This window comes from Narcine bancroftii, chromosome 5 (assembly GCF_036971445.1).
Source record: "Narcine bancroftii isolate sNarBan1 chromosome 5, sNarBan1.hap1, whole genome shotgun sequence".
Lineage (NCBI taxonomy): Eukaryota > Metazoa > Chordata > Chondrichthyes > Torpediniformes > Narcinidae > Narcine > Narcine bancroftii.
Window position 1 is genome coordinate 88,132,049 of NC_091473.1, and position 19,950 is coordinate 88,151,998.

The 19,950-nt window shown below is 44.4% G+C and overlaps 1 protein-coding gene across 7 annotated transcripts in view; it reads right to left on the minus strand.

Moving 5' to 3' along the window:
- The window catches only part of kifap3a (kinesin-associated protein 3a), a 233,923-nt gene that overhangs the window by 165,925 nt on the left and 48,048 nt on the right, over positions 1-19,950 (minus strand). For all 7 annotated transcript variants that reach the window (XM_069938225.1, XM_069938224.1, XM_069938222.1 and 4 more), the window contains 3 exons: positions 13,500-13,598; positions 12,802-12,980; positions 870-1,032 (listed from right to left, as the gene is read on the minus strand). In XM_069938225.1, the coding sequence (XP_069794326.1) occupies positions 870-1,032; positions 12,802-12,980; positions 13,500-13,598 (441 nt within the window). The remainder of the gene's footprint in view (positions 1-869; positions 1,033-12,801; positions 12,981-13,499; positions 13,599-19,950) is intronic.

Below are 19,950 nucleotides of genomic sequence, written 5' to 3' on the forward strand. Positions count from 1 at the left end.
TGCAGGGGCAAAAACCTCCCTCTGCAATTAGTTTATGTAAGATTTCAACAAATTCTTCTGCTGCCTTTGCATCAGCATTCGCAGACTCACCACTCACTTTCACATTGTGCAGTGAAAAATGCTTGATATAGCTCCAGGGTGGCCTGAACCACCCAGAGCTAGCACTTATCTCAATTTCGTAGTCTGGTCCTGCTTTTTCTTTAAGCATCTGGAACAAGCTTCATGCCTTAGCAGTGATTGTCAACATGCTGAGAGGGACTCGTTTTTGTGTTTGGTCCTCAATCCATGTCATTAGTAATTTCTCCATATATGATGTGGGTCCATCTCGCATTTTCATTAGCCTTGTAGCTTTCAGTGGAGCTGATCCTTTAACAGCTTGGAGAATTTTTTATTTGTTTTTGAGGATTGTTGTGATTGTCTAGTGCGACATGCCTAAATTGTGTTGTTTAATAACCTTTTGTTTCACTTCCAGATCGATACTTCTCCTTTGCCTCTTGCTGCTGCTATCACTAGCACTGGATTTGCTGCATTTGGGAGCCATGATAGATAGAAAGTACAGTACGGTACCCTCATACATAAGCCTTTCTATACAAAAGACATGAGGAACATGCGTTGTGTGCGGGAAGTGGTTGGATACATCCAGTTACATCCCATTCTCTGATCGGGATTTCTGAACTTGATTATAACTTTATGGGACCACGGACAATATACATATATGCAGTCAGATGTTGCCCGAATGGACGTTAAGCAGAGCATACCTGTATTCTATCACAATCAAGCTGGGTTACATGGATTGCCTTATATAGCTCCACGCTATATAATAGTGCAAATTTTGAATTAACAAACAATAGTCTGCTAATTGATATTACCTAGTAGCGCAGTCAATTTTGGGAGAAGACCCACTTGGACCATCTTGTTCCTAAGTCCAGTGTCAAAAGAAAGGTTCAGCAGCAAACGCAAGGTGATATTCAGCAGATCATCATGGTCACAGGGCACCAACTTTGATAGCTTCTCAATGATGTTTAACTCTACCTGTAGAACAGCATAACAAAATGATCAATTTTATTCTTCTATTAAAAAAAAATTATTGATTTAAATTTCCAAACTTTAGTTATAAAAACAGAAAATCTTGAAAATACTCAGAACAGGAAGTATATGCTTGGAATGAAATAATTAACATTTTAGAACTGATTACCATCCAAATGTTAGCAGCTTCCCTCTGTCTGGCATGCATAGAATTTCTACCTTTTAATGCACAATACTCTTGTATCTGAGATGTGGAAGTCAAGAACCACCTAGGCAATCAAAAGATTTCAAAAAGCTTTTATTTTGGGGGGAAAAAACATACTTACTTTCAGATCCCAAGGACATGCCAACTCTCGTGGACATATCAAAAGATTAAACTTTGATCACCATAAAATGTAGTTTTTTTTTAAACTGCATTGAGTGACAAAATTTCTAATTGTTCTAAATATTTAATGCCATGAAACATTCAATAAAATTCTCTTCAAATTTTGAAAACTGGTCAACAATGAAATAAAACATATGTAACCTTTACCATTTCTTATTGCACATCATTTCCAAATATACACTACAAAGATGTAATACCCTGTACTAGCTTTCAAATGTGAGCAAGAGCTGCCACGTCATCTGATTAAACAATTCACGAGCAGCTGATGTCTCACACTCAAAGATCGAATGTTTTGAGCACAGGGAAGGAGACATTAAAAAAAAATTACAAAATTTAGAAGCTAGTTAATCAAGTCACTATTATATAGGCAACAATTTTTTTGGTGATTGCAATTCAAAAAATAACTTCATTTTAACCCACGTGGCATGGGTTAAAAGGAATAATAAAAGTTAATTTATGGACCATAGAACTCCACAGAGTATAAATTATTTAGAAGCATCCCACAACATTACACCCAACTTTTTCAGGGACTTGAAAAAAGTACACAATTTCCACCTTGCCACTTCAGAATAAGTGTCCTGAGAAATCATCTCATGAGTTCAGCTATTCAGAAAAGGTGAAAACCTCATTTTAAAGCATGTTATTTTTTATTTAAATGGTCATTGTGAATGTTGGACTAGCTTCCAACATATAGCTATGTCACATCACATCTTGGACTATTGAAACACAAATCTGATAAAAAAGATAAATGGCTACATTGATTGATCACAAAACAAATTTATTAGTTATGACAAATGTCAGATACAGCACTTATTGCCAACTTGCATGGAATTTTAACATCTAATATCTCCCTACTTTATTTTTATTAAGAATCTACATTTTCAATTATGTTGACAATGAAACATCAGAGTCCTTCCCCCAATATACTGTGCATCACTGTACATTTTAACAGCTTCACTGAAATTTATACTGATTTTCAAAAATCATATGTGTAGCAACTTCGTATTTTTGTACTAATAAATGCCAATGACATCTTTCCTTTAAATACAGCTCCCCAATTTATCCCGTTTCAATTCCAATGCAATTAAATAATAGTTTGGTCATCCTACATGGATTCATATCTCAGTCAGATACATCTTACAGTCAGCAGATAGACAAAATTATACCAGATCTAATTTTTGATTTGTTATGTTAGTACATACCATATCTACTCAGAACTAGAAAGGAAATCAGCACCACGTGTATGACCTTGTGCAGATGAAACTGCAATATCAGACTACACTGAATTCTGTTTTACTCTATGAAGCATTATCATCCAAAATCAATCCCTAAAAACAATTCTATGCTGAACCATGTAGATCCAATGTGAACAATTCTCAAATAACTTTCAATGACATGTATGTAGAACTCCAATACCATGAACAATTTTTGGAGGATAAGCAACTTCATCGTCCTATGACCAGTTCTATTCTTTTCAGTAGAAAAAAAACTTCTTGTTTTTCTCTCTGTGTTTAAAGAGGCAAATATGAGAAATAAAGATAAAATATCTGAACACCATGCTTTATGATAATGTTAAATTAACAAATGTAAATATCCAACACCAATAATGTATTTTAATTACAACTTTGAAATAAAAAAATCCTATTTGTCTTTGCTGTTGAACTGTGAAATGGAAATATGCACGTGGAGAAAAATTATTATTGGATGAGTAAGAGTAAAATCTCTTAATTATGCTGCTGTGAGACACATAAAATAATTTTTTTCCTTATTCTATCTATATTTTGTTGCTGTACCAAAATAAAATTGAGAATGAAGAGAGACTTTTCAGGCTAGGAAGAGTTTTGAATAAAAACAAATTTATTCTCTACCAAACAGCTATAATTTTAATACATACAATACCAAAGCAGTCAGCTCTCTTCATTGAACACTTTATATATGATCTAATTAAAAGAGTTTTGGTGAGTTGCCCACTTTCAGTAAACTCATACCACGTGTACACAGGTGAGATGAAAAAGAAATCGAAAACTTGTGAGGACACCGCACATATAGGGGTCCATGTACACCTCATCTGGCTCTTAACATGAAACATCTGCATGTCCAAATCACTTTTTCTGTAACTTCTATTCATCACTAAACAGTGCTTAATGTCTTTATAGTTTTTTCTTGATGCACAAGCATTAGGATAATGACAAAATGCAGTTAAGAAAATATGGATTTAATTACAATAAGGTTAAGATTTAGCACATCATTATAAACATTGAAAGTCTTTAAACAGTCATGTGTAATCCCATACCAACTTTAAAATGTTAGTACCTCCAGGTAAACAAGTTAGATATCAATTATTTGTAATGTACTTTTAATGATTAAAGCTTACAAATGGTTCTTTTTTAATTTTTTACACTATGAACCATGTTAACCAAAATACACACAAACATTTCCCTCTTGAATATACACAGTGCCATTTTCTCCCCTTTTTCCTCCCAAGCTAACAAATGTTTAATGTCCATTTATCCCCTTTAGTTAACAGACAACATAAAAGATAAAACTGAAATGTATTATTTCAGTTCTCAACAGAAAGAAAATTAAACTGGAACAAAACTGTATGAAATTATCATCCTATACATCCTCCTGGTACAGGCTCCATTTGACAAATTATGTTGGAGCATTATGAATTCTATTGACATGTGATTAATTAGCTTTCATCAAAAAATTATACAAAGTTATGAATGTTTAATTGAGGGTTAAAAATAAAATGGAGAAATATTAAAACTATTGAGCAGTCATGTTTTCAGGCAGACAATTGCCTTATTTATATTCTCAACAATTATTGATTTATGCAAAAATGGCACCATTAATCGACACTAAACATTCGGAAAGGTAGCAAAATTTGAAGCAACTGTTCATATTGCAGCTTTGATTAATGCCTCTGTACTCAAATTGGATTACTTCCAGGTGTGACTTTTCAAAGACTTCCAAAGCTGATTAGCAAGAATGAAAATTCTGGAAAATTTATGAGTTACATTAACGTGATTTTTTTTTCTCCAAGTGCTTTCCAAAAACATCACATGCATAAGGATTTTTAAAATTCAAACTAAATAATACAGAAATAAATCACCATAGTTTAGATAAAATAAGTCCTTTTATATCTGTATCCTCTTACTAAAAATGTTGTGAAAATATAGCACAATACAGTCTGAAGAACAGACCAAGTTCAACAGCACAGTGTAGCCCTGATGCACATGAATTATAAACCATTAAAGTTTCAGATTTGAACAAGTGAATTTTGCTACTGCAAGAAGTGCAGGTAGACCACAGCAGACAATAGGGTTTGGTTCCGGGACTCGCATCGTAAGTCAAAATTATTGAAACAATACCGCACTCTTTTTTATTTAAATGCTGAAAACCTTTATTCAAAACGCATTTACACTGAAAAAAACATTACTGCAATGTACACAGCTGAAAGCACACTCGGCTTAAAGAATATTTGAAGCATTGCACTAAGATTAATCATTGGCTGAACTGGTAAGTATGGATCAGATGCGTGAGCAGCCGGGAGAGGACCTGTGGTCGGGAGCTCGGATGCGTGGGCAGCCGGGAGAGGACCTGTGGTCGGGAGCTCGGATGCGCGGGCGGCCGGGAGAGGACCTGTGGTCGGGAGCTCGGATGCGTGGGCAGCCGGGAGAGGACCTGTGGTCGGGAGCTCGGATGCGCGGGTGGCCGGGAGAGGACCTGTGGTCGGGAGCTCAGATGCGTGGGCGGCCGGGAAAGGACCTGTGGTCAGGAGCTCGGATGCGCGGGCGGCCGGGAGAGGACCTGCGGCCGGGAGAGGACCTGTGGTCGGGAGCTCGGATGTGTGGGCGGCTGGGAGAGGACCTGTGGTCAGGAGCTCGGATGCGCGGGCAGCCAGGAGAGGACCTGTGGTCGGGAGCTTGGATGCGTGGGCAGCCAGGAGAGGACCTGTGGTCGGGAGCTCGGATGCGCGGGCGGCCGGGAGAGGACCTGTGGTCGGGAGCTCGGATGCGTGGGCGGCCGGGAGAGGACCTGTGGTCGGGAGTTCGAATGCGCGGGCGGTCGGGAGAGGACCTGTGGTCGGGAGCTCGGATGCGCGGGCAGCCGGGAGAGGACCTGTGATCGGGAGCTCGGCTGCGTGGGCGGCCAGGAGAGGACCTGTGGTCGGGAGCTCGGATGCGTGGGCGGCCGGGAGAGGACCTGTGGTCGGGAGCTCGGATGCGTGGGCGCCCGGGAGAGGACCTGTGGTCGGGAGCTCGGATGCGTGGGCGGCCGGGAGAGGACCTGTGGTCGGGAGCTCGGATGCGCAGGCGGCCAGGAGAGGGCCCACGGTTGGGAACTCATATGCACGGGTGGCCAGAGAGAGCATAACTGCATCACAAATCGCAAGTGTAGGGAAACATCAGAACTCAAAACCAAAAGTACAGATTTCTGACCATCATATTATAAGTCAGATCATCGTAAGTCGGGGTCTATCTGTAAATGAATTGCAATTGGTTTCACCATTTCACTGTGTAAAAATGGGCAAAGCACCCTGTAACCACCATCTGCGGCTTCTCCCCGTTTTTAACAACCATCACCTGGGCCCTCCATGACTCGAGCTAGGTTCGATAATGCCCTCATCCAGCAGTCTGCACACCTCACGTGATAAATTTCCTGTGTTCCTAACTACATTGGCGGCTTTTGGTGGCCACAGGCTTCCAGCCAGGGGTGAGATTTGCGAAAAGTGCTGGCGGAGCAACTCGGAGGGTGGAGGGACTACCGGTGAGGCCCCGAGGCACGGAGGCGGGTGGTTCGGGCTGCCGCTGGCAGGAGGCGTTCGGGGTGGAGTGGTTACAGACAGAAAGTGGAGCGTGAGGGCCCCCAAAGTGCAGGGAAACGGTTTGAAACTGGCACTGAAAATTCAGTCCCAGCAGTGCAGGGGTGCACAATTGGGGAAGGACTAATAGTTTGAAGTCTGTGAACGTGATGCCCTGGACTTTCAGGGTCGCCATGCAGTACCCCTTTATCCCAGTCAAGAGCGATCTGGTCGCCAATGAAATTCTCTGTGCAGTGGGGAGAATAGCCAGTCCACAATGGTGGGCCAGGTCTGGGCGGATAAAACTGTCAGTTGACCCAGAGTCAAATAAGCAATTGGTATAGTATCCATGCACTTTAATCAGTTCCATTGCTTTTGTTAGGGGTTCGGTGAAGTCCTGGTCAAGGGTTATTGATGCAGAGACTTGTAATGTAGACAGTGGAGACCTGCGTGATGACGTCACGCAACGTGTACGTGATGACGTCACGCAAACAGTTGGCCTAAAGAGACAGCGTCGAGGAGTTGGTGTTGCTGCCTGCAGCCTGCTGTGCGTGTCGGCCAGCCAACGGTAAGTGTTGGGGGTCGCTGCTTGCCGTCGGCGGTGGGGCGGTCATCAGCAGCAGGTCCCTGGTCGGCCGCGTCGGTGGGTACCGGGTCGGTAGCGTCAGTCGCGGCGGCGTGTCCCCAGTCAGAAGCATCGGTGGGTATAAAGTGACAAGTGAGGAGTACAAACACACTATTAATAGCTTACAATCAATGGCCAGTAGACACAATAGTCCTCAGGTGAATCTAAGGTAAGGCAGAAAAACCAGGGCTTATATTGGGGTAGGTGAGGGTGGAGCCAGCCATCTGAACAATACATAGACAGTGAATTCCAGTTCACTCCATTCACCCCTTCCTTCAGAATTGAGCCTGTGGGTGAAAAACAGACCATTCATTAAAAAAAAACTATTACTTTACAAATATTTACAGTTACGTCTGTCAGGGGGTCTGGTAATTCTGGTCGAGAACCGCAGTACTTTGGGATTCCCGAACTTCCTGGACCCCCTGTGGTATAAGGTCAGCGAGTCTCGAGGGCTCCGGCTCAGGTCATGAGGTGAATTGGTCCAATTCCCGAGCAATGTCCTCAGGGACCCCGAGTGGGATACTTTGTACTTCCTGGCACACTTGAGGCATCAGACCCTCAGTTCCAGCAGGTGCCAGGATTGATCGAGACAGTATTCTCTCTGCCGTCAGGGTATGCCACATAGGCAGCAGGTGCACCCTCTTGATTAGGGGGGTCTGTCTTGCTCCTCCTCATGTGCTTTCTCAGCAGGACTGGCCATTTGATGCCATCAGCCAAGCCGGGAGAGTAGGCCCAGATGTGGATTTCCTCTGGAACATAAAGATAAGTTCGTGAGGAGTCATTTTGGTCTCCGTGCAGAGGAGCGACCTTATGGAGTGAAGCGCCATGAATAGCATTTCTTGCCTGTGTGAGTCTGGAAGGCCTTTGGACCTGAGAGCCAATTTCATGGTCTTCCATACAGTTATGTTCTCTTTTTCAACTTGTCTGTTCCCCTGGGGATTGTAGCTAGTCGTCCTGCCCCTTACGAGGAGGTACTGGCATAGTTCTTCGCTCATAAATGATGAGGGCCAGATGCTATGGATATAGCTGGGCTACCCGAACAGGGTGAAAATAGAGTGCAAGGCCCTGAAAACTGTGGTGGTGGTCATGTCTGGGTAGGGGATGGCAAATGGAAAACCTGAATACTCGTCGATAACATTGAGAAAGTAAACGTTTTTGTGGAAGGGAGGGGCTCTTGAAATCGACACTGAGTCGTTCGAAGGGGCAGGATGCCTTTATCAGGCATGCTTTGTCAGGGTGGTAGAAGTGCAGCTTGCACTCCATGCAGACCTGGCAGGACCTGGTCATTTCCCTGATATCCTCAATGGTGTAGGGCAGGTTGTGTGTCTTGATGAAATGAGCCAAGTGAGTGATGCCCGGGTAGCAAAGCTCATCGTGCAATGACCGCAACTGGCCGGTGTGTGCAGAGGTACAGCTTCCTCTTGACAGGGTATCTGGAGATTCATTAAGAGTACCTGGCCTGTATACTATGTCGTAATTCTAGGTGGAGAATTCGATTCTCCACCTAGCGATCTTATCATTCTTTATTTTGCCCCTTTTTGCATTATTAAACAAAAATGCCACCATTCACTGGTCAATGAGCGATGTAAATTTTCTGCCAGCCAGGTAATGCCTCCAGTGCCTCTACAATTGCTTGAGCCTCTTTCTCCACAGATGGGTTCCGAAGCTCGTGGCCTTGTAAGAGAAAAAGGCAACTGGACTGCCCGCCTGGTTAAGGGTAGCGGCCAGACCTACGTCAGAGGCATCACTTTCCACCTGGAAGGGTGCATTCTTGTCCACCACATGCATGGTGGCCTTTGCGATGTAGTCGAAAGCCACCTGGGCTTCAGCCGACAATGGGAAAGAGGTGGACTTTAAGAGGGGGCAGACCTCATCCCTGTAGTGAAGGACCCACTGGACGTAGTAGAAGAAGCCCAGGCACCTCCTTAAGGCTTTCGTGGACCTTGGGATCGGGAGGTCTAAAAGGGGGCGCATTCGATCAGGGTCAAGGCCATTATCCACCATATTACCCAGGATCGTCAGACGTTTAGTCCGGAACACGCACTTACTGGAGTTGTACGTGAGGTTCAGGGCTTTGGCCATGTGGAGAAACCTCTGGAGGTTGGAGTCATGGTCTTCCAGAGAGTGTCCACAAATGGTGACGATGTCAAGATAAGGGAAGGTGGCCTTCAACCCATACTCATCGATCATTTTGTCCATCTGTCTCTAGAAGACCAAGGCCCGATCGGTGATACCAAAGGGGACCTCCAGAACTGATAGAGCTGTCCGTCTGCCTTAAATGCGGTCCTCGGAACAGATCGGTAACTGATGGTATGCAGCTTTCAGGTCAGTGGCTGAATAGAACCAGTACTGCACAATTTTGTTTACCATGTCTGAAATTCAAGGGAGATGGTACGTGTTCAGGAGTGTTAAATGATTAATTGTTTGGCTGTAGTCAATCACTAGCCTGAACCTTTCTTTGTCTTTCACGAATACCACCTGGGCTCTCCATGGGCTGTTGCTAGGTTCAAATATGTTTTCTTTGAGCAGCCGCTGTATCTCGGCTCTGATAAATTCCAATCCCTGGCACTGTATCATCTGCTCTTTGTAGCTCTTTGGTTTTCAATTGGGAGTTAGGTTCGGAAACAGTGAGAGGGGTATTAATATTTAGGGTGGAGAGACTGCATGAAGTGTCCAGCTTTTGGGATCTTCTGATCCTCACCATGAGTGAAGAGAGTGGGCTAGAGTACTCCATGGTCTTGCTTTTAAGGTGACACAGGAAGTCCAGGCCCAGCAATACAGGGGCACACAAATCCTTCAGTACTTACAAAATTCACCCCCTTTTTACAGTTAGATGTACTATACAATACCCCTGGATCATCGCAGTGTGAGTGCAAAACTAGAAACATAAGATAGTCCATCGGATAAAGTTGTATCGCAGAGCTATCACAGAGTTTATATAGTTCTCCATGGAGCCAGTGGCTACTAAGCAATCAATCAAATGTCCATTTACTCTAACCTGCATCGTCAAGTTATTCAATTGGTGAGGTATTGCCTGATCCAAGACGACTGATGCCAGTGCTCCGGAAACTCCATCGCTCCTCATTCTGATGTCGACTCTCTCCTCTTGGCCTCCAGGCAAAAAAGATGGCGTTGACCACAAGACGCGGAAAGATGGTCACCCCCCCCCCAACTCGATCTAACAACGGACTAGGTGGCGTCAACCTCGAGGTGTGGCAAGATGGCCACCGTGGCTTCCCGCGACACTTCACTTCCACGAGGTGCAGCAGGACGCTAGCAACGAACAGAAAGGCGAAGGCCGGTCCTTCGGGACACAGGCACGGGTCGAGCAATGATTTGGGGGTTGCACATACGGTCGTCTTCTTTGGGATTCCTTTAGCGCAGCAGATCTTCACCCACTACCCTCACTTCCGCATCCTGCACACACGGAGTCCCTCATAGGGAATCCGCCGTGGGGGTGCTGTGCCTGTCCATAGAAGTAGCATCCCCAGTCGCATGTGGCTGCAGCAGTCGGAGCTAGGGCTGCGGGTGTCACTGGTGCCCCAATGACCTGGTCCTCTGAAAGGGCGCCACTTTCACCTATGAGGTCGTCAGCTCCCAGTTGGGCCTGTTACAGCGCTTTTGCCAGCTCCAGGGTGCTGGCTAAATCTTTCTTCCCCAACTCCAGCAGCAGTCACTGCCTCACATATCTCGACCTCACTTCTGCCACAAAGGTGTCCCGGATTTGTTCCTCCTTTCTCACCCAGGCCATGGCCACTTCGTAGTAGCACTTTCTGATCAGGGCCCACAGTTCAAGAACATAGCCATTCAGCGACTCACCTGGACACTGCTGACATTGAGAGTCGGTGCCTTGCTAGCACATAATTCTGGGGCCTCATGAGGTGGGCCTTCAAGCCTTCTCTGGCTGACTCGTAGGTAGCACAGTCTCTGATGACAGCAAGTCTTTTGGGGCCAACTCAAGAGAGAAGTTCCGATCTCCATAGACCATCCAAATTGAAGACGTCTTTTGTGGCCATCAGGTAGGACTGGAAGAATTCCAGCCAGTTGGCGAATTCTTCCAGGGCCTCAGGGGACAGAGGGTCAATCTGGAGCATGCCTGGCTTCAACAGGGCTTCCATCCTGTTTCAAAGTTAAGCTATTAAAATTGTAACGTGACTGAATGCACTCAGAGACAAGTGAGGAGTACAGACACACTATTAATAGCTTACAATCAATGGCCAGTAGACACAATAGTCCTCAGGTGAATCTGAGGTAAGGCGGGAAAACCAGGGCTTATATTGGGGTAGGTGAGGGTGGAGCCAGGGGAGGAGCCAGCCATCTGAACAATCCATAGACAGTGAATTCACTGTCCATTATCATTCAAATGTATGTGACTGTAAGTTGTGATTTGAACTCCATAACCAAGATGTTTCATGCACAATAACAAGAATTTCACAAAATGAGATAATTAATGATCATAAGCCAGCAATATATTAACTCCAACAATTAGAAGGTTTAAAAAAAACAAATAATCCAGATGTGACAATTCGATGCTACTTTTAAGTAATTAAACTAGCTGCCGAAGTATTGAATCTCCACTCCAGACAGGTCAGTAATCATGAAATTACTGGACTATCATAAAAACCCTTATGGCTTGCCAGCGTGCTCTAAGGTAGGAAATTCTGGTATGGCTTACACGCGTCTCCAACCGACATGTGACCACAAACCTTCATCTAACAAGATGGACAAAAGCAGCAACTAAGCATGTCATGCACCTGCAATAAAACCTGCTTAAATAGGTATATTAATATATATTTGATTTTCATGGTTTTCTTTTACACAAATCAAATTTTCACTTTGAGCACATGCAGCAGGTATGACCATCTGATCACTTAAATAGGGCTAATTACATTAAATAGAATGGAACACCAAATAGGTAACAACTGGTAATAAAAGGCAAAAAAAATTCTTCAGTCTCTAAAATAAATTAAATTATGAGGTTAATTGCTTAATCCAGAAATTTTCTGATCAAATAAAACAGCATCCACACACATCTAAGATTGCATAGCACAAAACCAAGCCAAAAATAATCAAAACTTCAACCAACTTTCCAAAATATAACTGATTTCATTTTGCATGTGTTTTGGTTTCTCTTGTCAACAGTGAATCATTTACTCTACTTTTTCATTGCTTGTATGCTTGTAGGACCCATTTTCATTCAAGTTTTCTTTGCCAATTTTTCTTTGTATTTTTCTGCTCTGGATTGTCTAAAGGTTAATTTGACAAATGAATAATGCTAAAGTCATGGTAATTTTGTCATAAAATTGGATAATAATTTTTACTTGTTTTTTTATGATTTGTAAATCCTGCTCTACAAATTTGTAAAATTGTGTTTCCTCATGTAATTCAAATGTTCCATAAATAAAAGACTTATCAGTACAATTTTGAGAAGGGTGTAAAAGCAGAGAGACCCAAAGATAAAGTCATAAAAATTTGAAAATGTTAGATCAAGCTTTTAAAACAGGTATTTTGAGATAACAAAAGTACATGTTAAATCACTTGGTCAATATTATTTGTTCAAAACTTGGACCATTCTTTTGGAGAATAGTTGGCCCAGGTCATGATCTAAAAGAAATATTTTTGGCCTGAGGAGTTGGAGAACACGTCCAATACCAACACAGACGATTTATTTCATTCTCAGTTATAGACAGGATTAGTGGAAGGTTAGTGCTAGAGAGTTGTAACAACTCATTGGGCTACAGGGTCCGATTTTGAGCTTCAAGTCTCAATGAGGTCACTATAAGACAGTATTTTTATTCATTCTGTGTTATTCAAAAGACTGATTATCACGATGAATTCTTCTTTCAAATTGGATTGCATATTCTTAGCTTTGCACAAACATCTGAAAATTCTAACATAGATATTATAAATATATCAAGTTGGTATACATAAACATGCATATAAACATAGCCCACATACCATATCATTTTTGTTCTCCACAAATACACTAAGTTTTTTTAAGAAGGACATCACTAGGATCAGTAACTCGAAGTTTTCACGATCAAGTGATTTCACAAGCATATGGACAATATTCTTGTTCCTCATTTTGAGTTCAGTCCTTGTATCTTCCGCCAAATTCAAAAGAAGATAGAAAGCAACTAGCAGAGACCATAAAAAACATTGGTCAGAAAAATGGCTCTAAAAATCCAAGGGTGCTGCATAATCATAAATAATTCTGGCTTAAATAAATGTTAAAAATCAGAATAGAATTATACCTGCATGCTAACATATTTAAAAATATACCATACAAAACTAAACTAATGACATTGAATATGAATAAACTCTCAAAGAAAATAACATACTAATTGTAAAGTTCAATCGAGCTGAAAATTATTTTCAAATTCTTTCATTGGATAATTCCGTTTTTTATGCAAATAGGAGCGTCTCATCTCTCTCCTCCCATCTCCTGCACCAGTATTTGTAGTTACGTGAGGGCATTTATCACTTTGCTTTTCTTATGAAATTAATGCAAGAGAAAAACTTTCATTGTAAAATCTGACGCAAAAATCAAGAAATATTTTGGCTGATTATCATAAATTCCTTAATCCTAATGCTCTGCCTCAGATATATATATATTTTTTTTAATTAAATAAGTACAATAAAATAGCACTCTCTACCTCTTAATAGTTGTTCCTGCTTGGTAACTAATCCCTGATACTTCTTGTACGTTTTCTCATAATCCTTCTTCAGGACTTGGTTTTCAGCATCTTCATCAAGTAAAGGGTAAGGTTAAGATAGAGTAAATGAAATGTTGATTCCTTATTTATTATATATTGTTCAATAAATCAAATAAAAGAGACTGTCATCTTCAAAAAGTAGATTATATGAAGAATTTTCAACATAAACACATTAAAGAAAGCAAGAATGTAATTTTATACAGTCTGAATAAAACAGTTTAATTACTTTGAAATGAACAGAATCATTGCCATGCTTTTTTCAACAGGAAAATGATGTCCACCAACTGAAGATAAACCACAACATTGCACAAAACTACACAGCCCCAATTTGACAAACTAATGATCCTAATATGTCCAATTTTTCGACTCTCTATTATAGATTTCCACTCTGCCCTCATTTAACTGCTGGTGTAACCTTTATCCATATCTTTGTTAACTCTGACCTCTACTCTCCCAGATCTCTCTGGGGACCCTTTATCTATGTAACTATTGTACATTTGTCATTTAAAACTTGTGCTTGCTGACCTGATCTGGCAAAAAATCTTCAGTTTTAAAATTATTCTTCACCTTCTCTTCCAAAAACCTTTCTTTGTATTAACCTTTTATCTTACTTCTGGCCTCCAAATTTTCAAGATTTCTCTGTTTTCCCAATTTGGCATTTTCTAATTGGATGCTAAGCAATCATCAGATACATAAATTTGCAACTGCAATGTTACACTAGTCATGAGGGATTTGAATATACAAGTTGATTGGGAAAATGAGGTTGGTGCTGGATCCCAAGAAAAATTTATAGAATCCCTATGGAATAGCTTTTTTAGAGCAACTTGTGGCTGAGCTGACTAGGGAAAAGGCAATTCTGGATTGGATGTTGTGTAATGAACCAGATTTGATAAGGATGTTTTAGTACAACTGAATGAAAGGGATAACATACAAGAAATGTGGCCCTGGCTCAGTAGAGTTTAGAAGAATGAGGGTGGGATCAATGAAGATGGTGGCGCTGCCGGAGCCGCTGTAGCTGAACGACCCATTGAAGGAACTCATGGTGGTTTTAGTTGAATTCCCACAACCACGGATCTGTGCTGAGATGGCAGCACCTATCAATTGGCAGCAGCAACAAGGGGCTGCAGACTCCAGGGAAGCAGAGGACTGGAACGGGGCACCAGAGGACAGGAAGATCACACACCATCTGAGAGGGAAAAGAGGAGATGACCATGGCGGTGAACCAGTGAGGGGGCTCTGTGGCTCAGGACCAGTGCATGCAACAGGCTGCTGGCAGCTCAAGGTGGCCTGCTGGCAACTTGAGGCAGGGAACCTGTGGGCTGCTGGAGACTCTTGTTGAGAGACTCACACCAGGCTATGGACTGCTGGAGACTGGCTTGAACTGGCTGGAGGGGTACCAGGTATCTGAACCAGGGTACAAGGATGTGCCAAAGGAACTGGAGAGTCCCTGACCGTGCTGGAGGTTCGGATCTGGAGCTCGGATTGTCAATGACTCTGTGTGGCTGCAGGAGCCCTGGAGGTGAATCTATGGACACTCAGTGACTCTAGGGAGACTTTCTTTTGCTTCTCTCTCTGACTGTAAGTCTACCTGTAAGAGACGTTTAGGCAATTCCTGCCGGTGGCAAATTTGTCTGCCTTGCAGCAGGCAAAACAAAATTTCATGTAATATGAAACTGTTTTATAACTAAGACAATAAATTGAATCTTAAATCTCAGTGAAACCTATCAAATACTGAAAGGATTGTATAGAGTGGACGTGAAGAGGATTGTCACCTATGGTGGGGAGACTGGGATCAGAGGGCACAGCCACAGAATACAAAAATGTACCTATAGTACAGAGCTGAGGAGGAACCTCTTTACCCAGAGGGTAGTGAATATATGGATATCCTTGCCATGGACAACTGTGGAGGAAAATTAATTGGGTATATTTAAGATAGAAATAAAATGTTCTTGAATAGGAAGGCAATCAAGGATTGCAGGGAGAAGACAGGAAAATGGGGCTGAAAAAGGATAGTAAATCAGCCACGATGAAATGACAGGGCACACTCAATGGGCCAAATGGCTTAATTCCACTCCTACCCTTTATGGACTTACTACAGAATTTAAACAAAAATACTTAACATACAGAACTTAATAATTGAGGGAGAATGCAAACAATACTTAAAAACCTACGCAGCTTTATTCTGCGGACAGAAAACAAGTTCTCAGAAGAGATTAAAAAAAACAATGTTATAGCCAAGACACACAGATATTGCAAGTAGGTTTGACAGAAAATCAGTCAAGCTTGTGAGTCCAAAACATAAAAATGCAAGCTACATTCATGCAAGCCACCAATGAAGAAATGAAAAATGGATACTTGGAAATGGACTCATAAATTTTAAAGTTATGAAGACTTAAGATAGTTTCGATTAATTTATTATTTTTGTTTAATAAGAGATAGGATGATATTTGTGAGAGTTAACTTTAAAAAAAAGTATACCATGTTGTATTATTATAGATCCATTATTGCACCAAGCATTTTTGTTAGGTCTTACTTCTTCTTCTTTGGCTTGGCTTCGCGGACGAAGATTTATGGAGGGGTAAATGTCCACGTCAGCTGCAGGCTCGTTGGTGGCTGACAAGTCCGATGCGGGACAAGCAGACACGGTTGCAGCGGTTGCAGGGGAAAATTTGTTGGTTGGGGTTGGGTGTTGGGTTTTTCCTCCTTTGTCTTTTGTCAGTGAGGTGGACTCTGCAGTCTTCTTCAAAGGAGGTTGCTGCCCGCCGAACTGTGAGGCGCCAAGATGCACGGTTTGAGGCGATATCAGCCCACTAGTGGTGGTCAATGTGGCAGGCACCAAGAGATTTCTTTAGGCAGTCCTTGTACCTCTTCTTTGGTGCACCTCTGACACGATGGCCAGTGGAGAGCTCGCCATATAACACGATCTTGGGAAGGCGATAGTCCTCCATTCTGGAGACGTGACCTACCCAGCGCAGTTGGATCTTCAACAGCGTGGATTCGATGCTGTCGGCCTCTGCCATCTCGAGTACTTCGATGTTAGGGATGAAGTCGCTCCAATGAATGTTGAGGATGGAGCGGAGACAACGCTGGTGGAAGCGTTCTAGGAGCCGTAGGTGATGCTGGTAGAGGACCCATGATTCGGAGCCGAACAGGAGTGTGGGTATGACAAAGGCTCTGTATACGCTTATCTTTGTGAGGTTTTTCAGTTGGTTGTTTTTCCAGACTCTTTTGTGTAGTCTTCCAAAGGCGCTATTTGCCTTGGCGAGTCTGTTGTCTATCTCATTGTCGATCCTTGCATCTGATGAAATGGTACAGCCGAGATAGGTAAACTGGTTGACCGTTTTGAGTTTTGTGTGCCGATGTAGATGTGGGGGGGCTGGTAGTCATGGTGGGGAGCTGGCTGATGGAGGACCTGTTTTCTTCAGCCTGACTTCCAGGCCAAACATTTTGGCAGTTTCCGCAAAACAGGACGTCAAGCGCTGAAGAGCTGGCTCTGAATGGGCAACAAAAGCGGCATCGTCTGCAAAGAGTAGTTCACGGACAAGTTGCTCTTGTGTCTTGGTGTGAGCTTGCAGGCGCCTCAGATTGAAGAGACTGCCATCCGTGCGGTACCGGATGTAAACAGCGTCTTCATTGTTGAGGTCTTTCATGGCTTGGTTCAGCATCATGCTGAAGAAGATTGAAAAGAGGGTTTGTGCGAGAACGCAGCCTTGCTTCACACCATTGTTAATGGAGAAGGGTTCAGAGAGCTCATTGCTGTATCTGACCTGACCTTGTTGGTTTTCGTGCAGTTGGATAACCATGTTGAGGAACTTTGGGCGGCATCCGAGGCGCTCTAGTATTTGCCAAAGCCCTTTCCTGCTCACAGTGTCGAAGGCTTTGGTGAGGTCAACAAAGGTGATGTAGAGACCTTTGTTTTGTTCTCTGCACTTTTCTTGGAGCTGTCTGAGGGCAGAGACCATGTCAGTAGTTCCTCTGTTTGCGCGAAAGCTGCACTGTGATTCTGGGAGATCATTCTCGGCGACAGTAGGTATTATTCTATTTAGGAGAATCCTAGCAAAGATTTTGCCTGCAATGGAGAGCAGAGTGATTCCCCTGTAGTTTGAGCAGTCTGATTTCTCGCCTTTGTTTTTGTACAGGGTGATGATGATGGCATCACGAAGGTCCTGAGGCAGTTTTCCTTGGTCCCAGCAAAGCTTGAAAAACTCATGCAGTTTGGCATGCAGAGTTTTGCCACCAGCCTTCCAGACCTCTGGGGGGATTCCATCCATACCTGCTGCTTTGCCACTTTTCAGTTGATCAATTGCCTTATATGTCTCTTCCCGGGTGAGGACCTCATCCAGCTCTAGCCTTAGGGGCTGTTGAGGGAGCTGGAGCAGGGCGGAATCTTGGACTGAGCGGTTGGCACTGAAAAGAGATTGGAAGTGTTCTGACCATCGGTTGAGGATGGAGATCTTGTCGCTGAGGAGGACTTTGCCGTCTGAGCTGCGCAGCGGGCTTTGGACTTGGGGTGAGGGGCCGTACACAGCCTTTAGAGCCTCATAAAAACCCCTGAAGTCGCCAATGTCCGCGCTGACCTGGGTTCGTTTGGCGAGGCTAGTCCACCACTCATTTTGGATCTCCCGGAGTTTGCGCTGAAGATGGCTGCATGCGCGACGGAAGGCTTGTTTCTTCTCTGGCCAGGACGGCTTTGTAAGGTGAGCCTGGTGGGCAGCTCGCTTCTTTGCCAGCAGCTCCTGAATTTCCTGGCTGTTTTTGTCGAACTAGTCCTTGTTTTTCCTGGAGGAGAATCCCAGTACCTCTTCAGTGGATTGCAGTATGGCAGTCTTCAGCTGATCCCAGAGGGTTTCGGGGACGAGTCCGAGAGGCGGATTGCATGCTCGAGCTTTGCTTTGAGGTTTGCCTGGAAGTTTCCTCTCACTTCGTCTGACTGCAGGTTTCCAACATTGAACCTCTTTCTGGGGGCTTTACTGTTCCTGGGCTTTGGCTTGAAGTGAAGGTTGAGCTTGCAGCGAACCAGCTGGTGGTCAGTGTGGCATTCCGCGCTGGGCATGACCCTGGTGTGGAGCACATCTCGTTTGTCTCTTTCTTACACCAGGACGTAGTCCAGGAGGTGCCAGTGTTTGGATCGGAGATGCATCCAGGTAGTCTTCAGGCTGTCCCTCTGCTGAAAAAGGGCATTTGTAATGACAAGCCGCTGTTCTGCGCAGAGCTCCAACAGGAGGCGCCCATTGTCGTTGCACTTGCCGACGCCATGCTTGCCCAGGATTCCTGGCCAGGTTTCTGAGTCTTTGCCGACGCGAGCGTTGAAGTCACCAAGGATGACAACCTTGTCGGCTGTAGGGGTGCGTTGGATGAGGTTGCGCAGGTCAGTGTAGAACTTGTCCTTTTCTGCTGGTTCTGCCTGGAGGGTTGGAGCATAGACACTGATGAGGGTGATGCGATGCTTGTTTTGAAGGGGGAGTCGCATGGACATGATCCGGTCCGAGTGGCCTGTTGGGAGGTTTTCGAGTTTGGAGGCAATGGAGTTCTTGACCATGAAGCCTACACCAGATAGGCGTCGTTCATCCATAGGCTTGCCAGACCAGTAGAGTGTGTAGCCCGCGCCGCGTTCTTGGAGGCTGCCTACATCTGCAAGGCGGACTTCACTGAGAGCAGCTATGTCAATGTCAAGTCTGAGGAGTTCATGTGCGATGAGGGCAGACCGACGTTCAGGTCTGTCGGCCTTGTCTAGCATGGTTCTGATGTTCCAGCATGCTAGCTTGAGTTTGTGAGCATCTTTTGAGGGGGAGGACGTGGAGGGGGAGGACGTGGACCTGTCCTCGGGCCTGCACAAAGGAGCTTTTAGGTGGAGTGCAGTGCGCACAGTACTGGCCCCACCCTTTACACCCATGGTTCGTGTGCCGTGGCCAAGCAAGCTGGGACATGGCAGCGAGGTCCTTGGGTCGTAGGTTTTATATCAGAGTGGCCTTCTCCTATGCAGGTTTCGTACCCGGGCTGGAGGGGCCTGCCTCCCCTCCTAGGTCAGACCATACTGCCCGGACCGGGGCCGAGGCTGCCACTGCTTTTCCTGTGCCCGGACCGGGGCTGCCGCCTCCTACTTTCTGCCCTGACCGGGGCCGCCGCCTGCCTCACTCGACCGAGGCCGGGACCGCTGTCTCCCCTTCGCTCTTGCCTGGATCGGGGCCTCCGCCTGTCTCACTCGACCGAGGCCGGGGCTGCCGCCTCCCCTTCGCTCTTGCCCAGATCGGGGCCTCTGCCTGCCTCACTCGACCGAGGCTGGGGCCGCCGCCTCCCCTTCACTCTTCCCCGGATCGGGGCCGCCGCCTGCCTCACTCGACCGAGGCTGGGACCGCCGCCTCTCCTTCACTCTTGCCCGGATCGGGGATAT